This window comes from Haliotis asinina, chromosome 4 (genome assembly GCF_037392515.1).
Source record: "Haliotis asinina isolate JCU_RB_2024 chromosome 4, JCU_Hal_asi_v2, whole genome shotgun sequence".
NCBI classification, from domain to species: Eukaryota; Metazoa; Mollusca; class Gastropoda; order Lepetellida; family Haliotidae; genus Haliotis; species Haliotis asinina.
In genome coordinates this window covers 74094303-74108019 of record NC_090283.1, presented here as the reverse complement: position 1 = coordinate 74108019, position 13717 = coordinate 74094303, and the positions used below count along the sequence as shown (strand labels likewise).

The 13717-nt window shown below is 45.2% G+C and overlaps 1 protein-coding gene across 1 annotated transcript in view; it reads right to left on the bottom strand.

Annotated features, from left to right (window-relative positions):
• Window positions 1-323: 323 nt before the first annotated feature.
• Window positions 324-13717, bottom strand: part of LOC137281872 (cyclic nucleotide-gated channel alpha-2-like) — a 150126-nt gene continuing 136732 nt past the window's right edge. Inside the window, exons 3-4 of the mRNA XM_067813547.1 lie at window positions 11855-12160; window positions 324-5456 (exon numbers count right to left, since the gene is read on the bottom strand). Coding sequence (XP_067669648.1) covers window positions 4468-5456; window positions 11855-12160 — 1295 coding nt within the window. The 3' untranslated portion in view covers window positions 324-4467. The remainder of the gene's footprint in view (window positions 5457-11854; window positions 12161-13717) is intronic.

The window sequence follows — 13717 nt, the reverse complement described above, 5'->3', positions numbered from 1 at the left end:
CAATCCGCCATATTTCAATCTTACGGCAGCATGAACGAAATCGAGCCTGGGCTGGACAATCCGGGGATTTGCATTACGAGTTACGATTATCGTCGCATCGGTATTTTTTCATCCATACAGCCAGATTGACATTATAAGCATCTTTCAACCAACACGCTAACACGCCATAAAAACGCGCATGACCGTCTGACTAGTGCTGTCACAGTCATGAACTGTTGAGGACTAATTTTCACAACCGGAAGTGCGTCCACACTGGTCTTCGGTGACATTCTCTGTAACTAATGGCCATAGCAGCAAAGGAAAAGACAATTCAAACGCGAACATATGTAAGTAATAACGTTTATTCATTTATTCCACTGCTCCAAGGTCTGCCAAAACCCGCAACTCAATGTACCCTGCAAGGAACGTAAACTCCATGCATCGCGTACTGAGTAAGGAGATTAAGGAACAGGCTGGAAGACCGCGAGAAACAAGAGAATAAAATTATAAAATGAAAATTGCCATCACACTTTCATTTCATAACAATAATGTAAACGTGAAAATCAATTTAATGAAATATTTATTTAACTATAAATGCTCCTACTGGCCTGTACAAACTGACAGAACAACATACCAACACTTGGCAGGGATACACTTTCGGAACTGATCGGTTAACATCGGTTGTTTCCGTATTGGGTTTTCCGTAGTATACGACTGGGGACGAACTTCGGAACCCTCTACCAAACATGGCATCATTACAGATATTTGTGTATTATTTGTAATGTTGACTTTTACATGTACTCTAATTATTATGCATATTTGTTTGCATAAACAAAATCATGTAATGTTTGTAAGTGATTAAAATCAACATGGCTGTCCAGTACAGCGGGACACTATTTCGGGGTCAAACACAATATGTGAGTGAGTTTGCCTTTATGCCGCATTTAGCAATATTCCAGAAATGGGCTTAACTCATTTTACCCATGTGGGGAATCGTACCCGGCTTTTCGGCGTGACGAGCGGACGCTTTTACCCCTCAATCACATTATGTGATCACTGGAAGTGTTTTGCAGTGTTTGAAGAGGTTCTGTAATTATTGATTATGGTTCGGATGTAACTGACCAGTTCCAGGCATGTAATCCCGCCAGTGTACAGCATAACATAGCCGTAGAGACACGCCTATCCCCAGGCGTATACAGCTCATCCTCAGCCGTCTCGCGTCATCGTACTAACTTTATAAAACATACAAGTAAATATTACCTTGGTTACTGGACTGGTGGAGGACTTCGTGGAATAACGCCAATGAGGCGGATCAGGTGTGAGTTTCAGATATTTTGTACGATGAAGCCAAACGACCCTCTTCTACCGAATTCCTCCAAAATCCTTCTCAAATCTATGTTAAATGAGCGCTGAATATTGGATCAAACTTAACCTCGCCAATAATAATAAGACAATCTACATTCCCCTTTCACAGGATTCCGAATGTAGGGAAAACCCCATTTCAGGGAATTCCCCACAATGGCGATTCCAGAAATAACCATATAGGGGATTCCCCATACCGAGATTCCCAGATTCCCTGTCAGGAAAGAGGGGTTTCCCTCGAAAAGAAAGAACTTTTGAGTTAACCGCTAGAACAAAGTAGATACACTATGAGGTTATTTTGTATTTAAAATATGACTGGAAAAGTAATGAAAATATTGAATTTATATTGCAATTATTGTACATAGTACTTTTCAACATATCAACTGCACGGATTTCGATCACTCATATATATCTAATGTGCCTACCGCACTCGCCCCATTCAATACCATTACATATCTATGACGTCAGACTTATTCCCTGCACGTGGTGGTGTCATTGAAACAATATGCATCAAGACAACAAGTTTTGATAACTGATATGATGATATTGTCATGTGTCATGTGTCATGGAATGATATGATAAAGAAATACCAAAACAGTTATAATTCTGAAATGACAAACACGTTGAGAACAAGTCACTTCACCACCCAAGATTCAGATACATAGAAACGTGGGTATGATAGGTAAAACTGGAATGAAAATACATAAAACAAACGTGACACTGAATGTTATGTTGTATGTCACTGAGAACCTCAAAACTGAGGGTTATCACATTCCATATCGGTACGACACGTGACGTGGTCACGTGACATCGGACGCCTTCGGGGCTTTCCGCCAACATTCGATCGAATAATAAGCAGTGGGAGAACATAAATGGCGATTGGAAAGTCTCCGTTTCACCATCCTGTTAATGACAAAGTCTGCAAGAACAGGGAAACAGAAAACGCTGACGCTTTTTGTCTGATTGGCAGAGCTCGGCACTTCCGGGTTTAGAGGCTATTGGTTGTGAAGATACGATACAGCAAAGTAGAAACGAAGCCAGGATTCACAGACCTCCATAAACAGGATCTTGATTCTTATATCAGGGTGTCACAGTAACAAAATGTTTGGAGACAGCATGGATAAATATTCTTATACGTAATATCCCTTTCTCGACACTGACATCCTTAAGTTTGCTGCACAGTGTATTTAACAAATCCGTTGTCGGTTTCAAGATCGTCTCACGACCCATTTTCAAACAATTTTGAACAGAGGTAGAAATGGAAGGTGCCATGGTAGACTCTAATTATTTCAAATTTGGATAATGTGAAGATACGTTTAGACAAATAGTGACATGCTTTTTCATAAATCTTCGACCAACATCTCATGTGGTCTTCAATTTCTTGCATCACTTTGAGATAGCTATCCGGTAGCCTTGTCGGTAAAGTATTCTTCCGCATCATGGGAAGTCTGGGTTCGATTTCCACTTTGACACAGTGGGAACATGATTATCCTTACTCCGCTCTAAGGTTCCTCGACTAGTTCAACAAGCGGACTAGCCAAGCTGCTCGACTCGTGCGACACGTGGACTAACCCGGCTAGTGCTACAGTCTCCAAACATCGAGATAAGGCAAAATACATTTCCTCATTGTCGAAATAACAAGAGTCTACTATGCTTACGTTGGGGCAATTTAACTTTATGTACATGCAACTTCGGATATAACGGCCGTATAGCATCAATGATGCGAGTAGCAATATATATCTTAAATCAGATAAAGGACATGCCTATATTCAATTGAGTATGTTGGGAGGGCAAACAATCTTTATAAGGACTAAATGTTGTATTTAGTGAACCCTGGCTATAAGCTGCTATAACCTATTTATCATATAGAGATAAAACATCATTCGTTTACAGTTCACTTTCTTTCAAAAGAACCGCTGATAAATCAGTTTTTGAACCGAAATCCCCATTTATATGTGAAACAAACGTTGTTTAATAAGTTTACTATATCACATCCTAAGGTTCCACGGTTAATTTTCCAGTTTAGATTTTCCAGCGCGTGTCCCTAAATAGTTTATAAAAATGCATGGATATCTACCCAGAGTAAATTTCAATGAATAAAATGTGCCACATTTCTTTAAATGCTATTTTGGTTCTAATTTGCATCTCACGAAAGGATGCTGTTCTCATCTTGCACTGAGTTCGACCCTCACCTTGACACTAGTAGTCACGTGGCTCACCCTCATGTGGCATATCTGTCCAATCACATTCAGCACTGAGAACACAATGTTGGACAGTTTTGTATTGCAGTGGATATGAACTTTGCGGTGACATCACGACCATTGCTTTTTTCTCACGGATTATTTGCCTTGTGGACATTTCTTTGGTTTTCCTATGGAGGTGTATCCAATCAATGCACGGCCTGCACTGAACTATATACATTGATGTACAAAGGTCTTACGTAGTTCTGATGTCATCACATGTCTGTTCGTAACTACGCTGCTCACAATGTTGGATATAACATCTTATAACATTCCGCATTTTGAGCAGAAATATTCGACTAAACTCACAACCATAGCTAGTGCATTCTAGTTGGAGACGGGTAGTCTACCCTTGCACACACTCACCGCATGATGGCGCTGACAGGGCCTTTGGCAGTGATATGGAGCAAAGGGAGAGAACCCATCAATGGTCAGTTGGTACTCTCGCACATTGAAGATAGGTAATTGTTCAAGGGGAACTACTCTTTGTATCTTTCAGAAGGGAGCTTCCGCCTTCGTTTGTGAATTAATGAGATGAAGCACAAAGTCCTTTAGAAGTGGAAGATTAATTGTTCTATCCCTGAAATCTCAGAAAAGGCTTCTGAAAGACTGGTCCCTTAATGTGATGTGCATCGAAGTTAGAGCAGCAGAAATTTCCATCACAATCAAAACGTTCTCGTCGGTTGCCAGGGTAACATGGACCACCTGGCAGCAAGGTTGTGGAATCATTTCCCTTGACACTATAGCTACCCGTGCCGTGTCCTTCACAGCCGATGATGCACACTAGCATTCAAAGATGCTTTACCCAGACCTAGTGCTGTTTTGATCAGACGATCAGATAGCAGGGCCAGGAGCTTCATACTTTCACGATGCTTCCGTCCTTTTATCATATGATCGACTCCCTGTTAACAGGTGCGTGTTTGTCTTGTTGCTTCTCGTCACCTGAGCCCGTACTGGCCACGCTGTCACTCTGGCAAATGTGCATCTCCAGTTCGGTCAAGCGGTTCTCCACGTCCCACTGTTGCTGGTTTAGCTTCACAGTCAGAGCTGAGTTCTCACTCTCCAACTGGGCGAGTCTCTCTCTCAACCTGGATATCTCCTTGAGCAAAATTTCAGCTTGGGTATCTGTTTGTCTACATGGCGACCCTATGCTCACTGGACTAATGCTAGCTGTCATAGGAGACATCGCCATTGGGGAATGGGTTTGCAGGGGGTGCTGGATGTGGTGAGGGGGGACGAGACTGGACTGAGATGCCCCCAGACTGTTAGGGTTAGTCAGCATCATGCTTGGGGAGGGAGGGCTGTAGACAGGGGATGCTGAGAATGGCGTCAGGTACGCCATTTGGGGCTGGTTGACATATGGGTAGTTTTGTGGAAGGGTGTTCAAGTTCCCCTGGTACTGGGCGTGTGTCCGCTGGTAATGGTCGGACATTGTCGGAGGTGTATTGGCACTGACGGTGGAAATTCCCGCCACAGAGAACTTGGTCTGTCGAGGCGACGGTGGAGGACTGAATGGACTTTTGGCTGATTCCGTGACCACTGGCGATCTCTGTGGCGGCGATCCACTGGCGTATGACGTCATACTGGATATTGTCATTGATGTGGTCATGTTGCACACAACGTGCTGCGCTGATTCCAGCGACTCGTTTCTTTCGTGGTCGTCGCAGTGAGCGATGATGTTGTCCTCGCTGCGAGACGCTTGACCCATACCTCCCCCGTAGTCCGCACCATACTGGTCGTGTCGCTCCTCCGTGCTGTTGTGGGCGGGCAGGCCGGCAGGGAGAGTGTGGTGGCGGTGCACAAGCATCGTCTCCAGCGGGACCTTGCCGGCTGATTCCACAAGGCCAGGCGTGCTCTTACTCCTAGACATTGCAACTGCAACAATAAAGGTGAAGGTCAACAAATATGAAGGTCTTCAAAGGTAAAAGTCTACAAAGGTGAAAGTCAACAAAAGTGAGGTCAACAAAGGTGTAGTTGAAAAAAAATGTCTTGCTAGAATTGTTTTCAGTGGCTTTGGTCCTTCAAGACTTCAGCATAGAGAATAGCAAAACTGCTGTGCTGACAACCGGTCATATGATTCTGGTTTAACCAAGGAAGGTAGCTCTTCTGATTTAAATAATACTAATGATGATGATGAAAATATCTAAAACGCACTTTTTCAGGCTTAGATATTGCTCAAAGCACAAAATCTGATCAATAGTGTCCCGGATAACGCAAGATGCTTGTGAGGCGCTAGAAGGTTAATGGTTTTATGAAAGGGTACACACTTTCTGCTGGGTGAACAAACTCACGTGCCTAACGGGAGACCACATGTATCACACGTGCTTCGTTGGGCCACAGAGCTGAAGTCCTAGAAACTCTCAGGAGTTCATCTGTCACACACTGTCACCCATCCAAAGACTCCCCGAGCCAAACCTTGCTTAACTGATTTGTGACCTCAGCTCTGGGCACAGGACCACACACCGCCATACTGGCAGCGTCTTAATTTGCATATGCCAAAAGGTTTGTAGTGAAGATGTACGATATGGCTATATTTGATCTAATAAAATATATTACTTCTTTGATGACATGTGACAAAATAGGATGTAAAGTTTCTTAAAGTATGTGAAAGTCCCAGTGTTAACACGAAAATAAACGAGGATTCCAGGGCCATTGAGCACAATGATTCTTTCTCCAATCGAAAGGTCAATTCGATTTTGCGTTTCACCTAAACCAACGCCGGAGTGAATCAGAGACATTCCGCAAGTTTAGCACGCGTGGTTTTGGCTGCAAAGAAAACACACGTTTGTTTGGTGGCTATCACTCTCGATCGGCAGTTTCATGACGCGCTTCATGAAACCAAGCTGCTGAGGCTACAGCTTTAATCTTATTCTGAGGAATATTGACGAGAATCGGTTTATCTAAAAGGTCGACAGAACCTCCATAATATCCCCACAGGAGGTCTAACTCACTTACCGCCCAGCACTGGCGTATTCCGGATTAGACGATACACCGCCTCGGTCCAATCAACACCTTTAAAAACCTATCGTGTTTTCCTAAGTACAAATAACGTTTTCCCAACTGACTTGGGAATAAGGAATTAACAACCTTTTGCTGACAGAGAAAACTGTTCCTCTTCCCAACTCTCGAACATGTTAACATAGGCTGAACGTATGTGGCGTTCGGACAAAAAGAAGCCTTAAATTAGAAATGCCTTTTCATTTACATTCTCGTTCGATATATCGGCAGACGAGATAGCCTAAAAACGTGAGCGTATGTTGTTTTTGTTGTTGTACATTGGATCGCTTTTGATGAAACAAATTTTGCGGCGGATGAAAGGAAGATGAGATCGTAGCTCACCGGTATATGGGACTGGGGATGGCAGGGGGGTGGGGGTAGTTTGTGGAGGAATCGTGGAGGGGAAGAACCAGAGCTAAGATGTTAGGGAGTTAAGGACTATTGGGTGAAGGTGTACGAGGTTGGTGACTCATGGGTGAAGGTGTATGGAGGTTGAGGACTATTGGGTGAAGGTGTACGGGCGTTGGTGACTGCTGGGTGAAGGTGTATGGGGTTTGAGGACTATTGGGTGAAGGTATGAGTAGGTTAAGGACTATTGAGTGAAGGTGAATAGAGGTTAAAGACTATTGGGTGAAGGTGCATGGGAGTTAGCGACTACTGGTGAAGGTGTATGGAGGTTAAGGACTATTGAGTGAAGGTGAATAGAGGTTAAAGACTATTGGGTGAAGGTGCATGGGAGTTAGCGACTACTGGGTGAAGGTGTATGGAGGTTAAGGACTATTGAGTGAAGGTGAATAGAGGTTAAAGACTATTGGGTGAAGGTGCATGGGAGATAGCGACTACTGGGTGAAGGTGTATGGAGGTTGAGGACTATTGGGTGAAGGTGTACGGGCGTTGGTGACTGCTGGGTGAAGGTGTATGGGGTTTGAGGACTATTGGGTGAAGGTGTATGGGGTTTGAGGACTATTGGGTGAAAGTGTATGGGGGTTGGTGACTACTGGGTGAAGGTGTATGGAGGTTGAGGACTATAGGGTGAAGGTGTATGGGGTTTGAGGACTATTGGGTAAAAGTGTATGGGGGTTGGTGACTACTGGGTGAAGGTGTATGGGGTTTGAGGACTATTGGGTAAAAGTGTATGGGGGTTGGTGACTACTGGGTGAAGGTGTATGGGGGTTGAGGACTATTGGGTGAAGGTGTATGGGGTTTGAGGACTATTGGGTAAAAGTGTATGGGGTTGGTGACTACTGGGTGATGGTGTATGGGGGTTGAGGACTATTGGGTGAAGGTGTATGGAGGTTGAGGGCTATAGGGTGAAGGTGTATGGGGGTTGGTGACTACTGGGTGAAGGTGTATGGGGGTTGGTGACTATTGGGTGAAGGTGTATGGGGGTTGAGGACTATTGGGTGAAGGTGTATGGGGGTTGAGGACTACTGGGTGAAGGTGTATGGGGGTTGGTGACTACTGGGTGAAGGTGTATGGGGGTTGGTGACTACTGGGTGAAGGTGTATGGGGGTTGGTGACTACTGGGTGAAGGTGTATGGGGGTTGGTGACTACTGGGTGAAGGTGTATGGGGGTTGAGGACTATAGGGTGAAGGTGTATGGGGGTTGAGGACTACTGGGTGAAGGTGTATGGGGGTTGGTGACTACTGGGTGAAGGTGTATGGGGGTTGGTGACAATTGGGTGAAGGTGTATGGGGGTTGGTGACTACTGGGTGAAGGTGTATGGGGTTTGAGGACTACTGGGTGAAGGTGTATGGGGGTTGAGGACTATTGGGTGAAGGTGTATGGGGGTTGAGGACTACTGGGTGAAGGTGTATGGGGGTTGAGGACTATTGGGTAAAAGTGTATGGGGTTGGTGACTACTGGGTGAAGGTGTATGGGGGTTGAGGACTATTGGGTGAAGGTGTATGGAGGTAGAGGGCTATAGGGTGAAGGTGTATGGGGGTTGGTGACTACTGGGTGAAGGTGTATGGGGGTTGGTGACTATTGGGTGAAGGTGTATGGGGGTTGAGGACTATTGGGTGAAGGTGTATGGGGGTTGAGGACTATAGGGTGAAGGTGTATGGGGTTTGAGGACTACTGGGTGAAGGTGTATGGGGGTTGGTGACTGCTGGGTGAAGGTGTATGGGGGTTGGTGACTACTGGGTGAAGGTGTATGGGGGTTGGTGACTACTGGGTGAAGGTGTATGGGGGTTGAGGACTATAGGGTGAAGGTGTATGGGGGTTGAGGACTACTGGGTGAAGGTGTATGGGGGTTGGTGACTACTGGGTGAAGGTGTATGGGGGTTGGTGACTATTGGGTGAAGGTGTATGGGGGTTGGTGACTACTGGGTGAAGGTGTATGGGGTTTGAGGACTATAGGATGAAGGTGTATGGAGGTTGAGGACTATTGGGTGAAGGTGTATGGGGTTTGAGGACTATAGGGTGAAGGTGTATGGGGTTTGAGGACTACTGGGTGAAGGTGTACGGGGGTTGAGGACTATTGGGTGAAGGTGTATGGGGGTTGGTGACTATAGGATGAAGGTGTATGTTGGTTGGTGACTACTGGGTGAAGGTGTATGGAGGTTGAGGACTACTGGGTGAAGGTGTATGGGGATTGAGGACTACTGGGTGAAGGTGTATGGGTGTTGGTGACTGCTGGGTGAAGGTGTATGGGGGTTGAGGACTACTGGGTGAAGGTGTATGGGGTTTGAGGACTACTGGGTGAAGGTGTATGGGGGTTGAGGACTATTGGGTGAAGGTGTATGGGGGTTGAGGACTATAAGATGAAGGTGTATGGGGGTTGGTGACTACTGGGTGAAGGTGTATGGGGTTTGACGACTACTGGGTGAAGGTGTATGGAGGTTGAGGACTACTGGGTGAAGGTGTATGGGGTTTGAGGACTACTGGGTGAAGGTGTATGGGGGTTGGTGACTACTGGGTGAAGGTGTATGGGGGTTGAGGACTATAGGGTGAAGGTGTATGGGGGTTGAGGACTATTGGGTGAAGGTGTATGGGGGTTGGTGACTACTGGGTGAAGGTGTATGGGGGTTGGTGACTACTGGGTGAAGGTGTATGGGGGTTGGTGACTACTGGGTGAAGGTGTACGGGGGTTGGTGACTACTGGGTGAAGGTGTATGGGGGTTGGTGACTACTGGGTGAAGGTGTACGGGGGTTGGTGACTACTGGGTGAAGGTGTACGGGGGTTGGTGACTACTGGGTGAAGGTGTATGGGGGTTGGTGACTACTGGGTGAAGGTGTATGGGGGTTGGTGACTGCTGGGTGAAGGTGTATTGGGGTTGGTGACTGCTGGGTGAAGGTGTATGGGGGTTGAGGACTACTGGGTGAAGGTGTATGGGGGTTGAGGACTATAGGATGAAGGTATGTGATGTGATAAGGTGTATGGGGTTTTAGTGCTGGGGGGCGTAGGCATCAGGAAGCTGTTGATTTAAGGGTGTAGGAGCTGAGGGGTATGGGTGGTAGGTGTCGGGGGTTGCGAGATACAGGCGAATGGTGATTGTAGTAAAGGGCGTGGTGTGTAGTTGTATGGAGCGTCAGACATTGTGGATTTGTGGGGTGCAGGAGTTGATTGTGTGGCGTGTAGGAGTTGAGGGTGTGCGGTGTAGTGTCCTTGGGTTGTGGGGTGTATTAGTAGAGGATGTGAGGTGTAGGTGTCCTGGGGCTGTGGGGTGTAGGAGTTGAGGGTGTGGGGTGTAGGTCTCCTGGGGTTGGGGGTGTAGGAGTTGAGGATGTAGGGTGTAGGAATTGAGGGTGTGGGGTGTAGGAGTTGAGGGTGTGGGTGCCCTGGGGCTGTGGGGTGTAGGAGTGAGCGTGTGGGTTGTAGGTCTCCTGGTGTTGAGGGGTGTAGAGATGTAGCGTCAGGAGACTGTGGAGCGTAAGGGTGTGGCGCCAAGAAGCTGTGGGGTGTGGCGTCAAGGGGTTTTGGTGTGTGACTGCTGGGTGTAAGGGTGTGTTATCAGGGGACTGCTGTGTATGGCACCAGGGGTTGTGGGTAATGGAAGTGTGGCGTCAGGGGTTCTGGGGTGTGGGGGTTTGGCGTCAGGGGTCTGTGGAGTGTAAAGGTTGAGGAGGGCGTAGGTTTTGAGGGTGTGGCGTCAGGGAGTTGTAGGATGTAGGATTTGAGAGCTAGGGGAGGGTGTGTGTGTAAGAGTTGAGGGGTGTATGCGTACGGGATTCGAGGGACGTGGTTTAAAAGGGTATGGGTAATAGGTTTTTAGGTGTTTAGTTAAGGGCAGGGGGCGGATGAGATATGGGAGTGTAGCTGTACTGTTTTATTTTTTGTTTTTTTGTAGTGTGGTGGGAGAGAAAGGGGTGATCTAGGTGGCGTCTTTGGCAATTATTATAAGCAAATCAGTCGACTACGTGGCTTACAGCCTCCGCTATCAACCGCCATGACAAGTCACGAGGGACAGTTTCTCGCTATCTGTCGTCTGCTTCCATAAAGGTCAAAGATGCAACTGAGCGATATTTATGGTTGAGATGACGCCTGGATCTCGCGCTGGTTAGTCGTCGTGATTGAAAAGACTCTGATGATATAACCATATGTGACACCACGGGATGAGAAGCGAATAAACTGATTAGCTGCGACGTTTTATTCCTTCCAAACAAAATTATTTCCTTTCCTTCGTTAAATAGTTACACGTGCATTATTTATCCCCTGAATATATTTTGGGATCGGAGTCGTACACTTAAATGATCGTAAGATGTGACTGGACTAAGACCTCAAAGAGGACCAAGGACAGAGCAAGTCAGACGTGTGGTCTGACCAAGTCCGTAAGAAGGACTTGGATGTGACCGGTGCAAGTCTTTAAGGAGGACTTAGATGTGACCTGATCAAGTATGTAACAAAAGACTTAGATGTGATCTTGCCAAGTTTTTTTTTAAGAAGAACCTAAATGTGACCTGACCAAGTCTGTAAGAAGAACTTATATGTGACCGGGCCAAATCTTTAAGAATTACTAAGAAGCCCTCTTGCCAATCGTTAAGGAGGGCTAGATTATCCAAAGACCGTTTATCAAATAAATTCGAACGAGTTTCCTTTAATATGCAGTTAATAAGTTAAAGAATATTGGGCTGCAGAATACATCGTACATAAAGTCATACAGGAAAACATACAATATGTATTGTTTTCTTTCAACAACAACGTCAAGTTATGCTGCAAGAAACAGGCAATCGTAAAACAGCCAGCCAATGAAGGGTGAAATTACACAGAAAGTAAACTGCACTAAAATGTTAAACATTGTTATTTGAAAGAGAATACCTATTCCGTACATACCTTTTTCTAATGGCGCCTTTTTATATTTTTCCAAACGTTTTACAGCAATTGCTTCAAGTTTCACCCTTGCGGCGGGATACTCCTTTAAAACATCCCACAGGTCCTTTTTAGCTAAACAGAACAGGTCTGAGTACCCGACCGAGCGCACGGAAGCAGTCCGCCTGTTGCCTGCAGTGCCCATGTTTAATATACTGATTTCACCGAAGTAGCTGCCTGGTTTGAGAGTAGCGAGCACGGTCTTCCCGTTGTCCGCTACCACGTGCAATCTCCCGCGGTTGACAATGTACATCTCCTTACCCACCTCACCTGAAACACAAACACACCTGTAAATACATGAACACGTCTAAGAAGAGAGAGCCATCTAGAATAGAGGGAAGTCTGATGTATAATCTGTACCTGGAAACACCTGAGCGCGTTCATCACATGGTAAAATCTCACCTGTGATTACTTGAGCACATACAACACAGAAAACATTGGCTGATTTGTTGTTCAACACTGCGCTCAGCAAAATTCCAGCTATATGGCGGTCTTTTAATATCCGAGTCTGAACCAAACAATACAATGATCAACAGCATAAGTTACACAGAAAGACACATGGACGTACGAAAAAGACTTGTGAATACCTGGACGTGAATACCGTATGAAACAAACAGAAATATTGATAATATTTGAGTGTATATCATCTGAAATAGAGGGCACAAAATAAACCACACCACATAAACCGGATTCGCATCTCTGAAAACGCGACTCTTGGGTAAATATTAAGCATATTTAAAATAAAATGAATATGTGAAATAGGAGATTCAACTGCCACCTGAAACAGAAACGGCTGTGAAGTGTTTGCCCGTAACACTTGAAGGAACAGAATTCCCCCTTGTGATTCCCTTCAACAGTGGACATAGTTACCTAGCACTGCTACTAAACCACACATCGCCACTGAACATGAGGTACAAAACAGCTCAACAGAAAACCTCCATGCAAAGAACCACCCGTCACACAGGCCATCCTATATTTCTTATTTGCTGAATAAAGTTGATACGTTTTTCCTGCATCGTGTAGTCATCCCTTGTCACGCGGAGGTTCCGGGGTCGGACCCTAGAGACAAATATGTTACTGAAACAGACACTCCAGTAAATACATGTACATATACATTTATCGTCTATAATATTACCCTCGTGACAGCGCTTCTCATCGGGAATACAATGAAATGTGCTAATCTGGACCATTATTCCAAGAAAACCTAATGGTGACTGAAGTCTTGGACATTTTATTCGCAAATACCACGTCTTTAGAAATATTTGTGCGACAAACACATTTTTTTCTGCTTGTCCTGTTTACTTCCAACTTAGAGATGAATATCTGCAGCCCTTTTACTTTACATACCCAAATTTAACTAAATTAAATTTATTGTTATCAAACACAAATGTTAATTTCTGCAATATTTAGCTATGTTCATTTAGCATGCCGTCCTGTACAGATTTGACGTAATTGCAAGCGAGAGTCTGCAGTTCAGCAGGGTGAACTTTCATGATTCTATTTATTTATACACTTTGTCTGATTGCATATTTTGTATTCTAATGTCCTATAGGCCTGTGGCCTTATTAAGTACTGAAATAAAGATATTGATATAATCAACCATTCATGTGAAATCCAGATTTTAGATGTTTGATCTCAAGAAGCAGAAACCTCGGAGAGACACCAGTTGTTTGGTTAAACCAGGTACGTTCTAATCAATATTTCTGCAATTTTACCAATGACGTTCATTAACAGGGGCAGTGGTGTAGCGTAGTGTTCGCTAGTCACGCCGAAGACCCGGGTTCGAATCCCCACATGGGCACAATGTGTGAAGCCCACTTTTGGTGT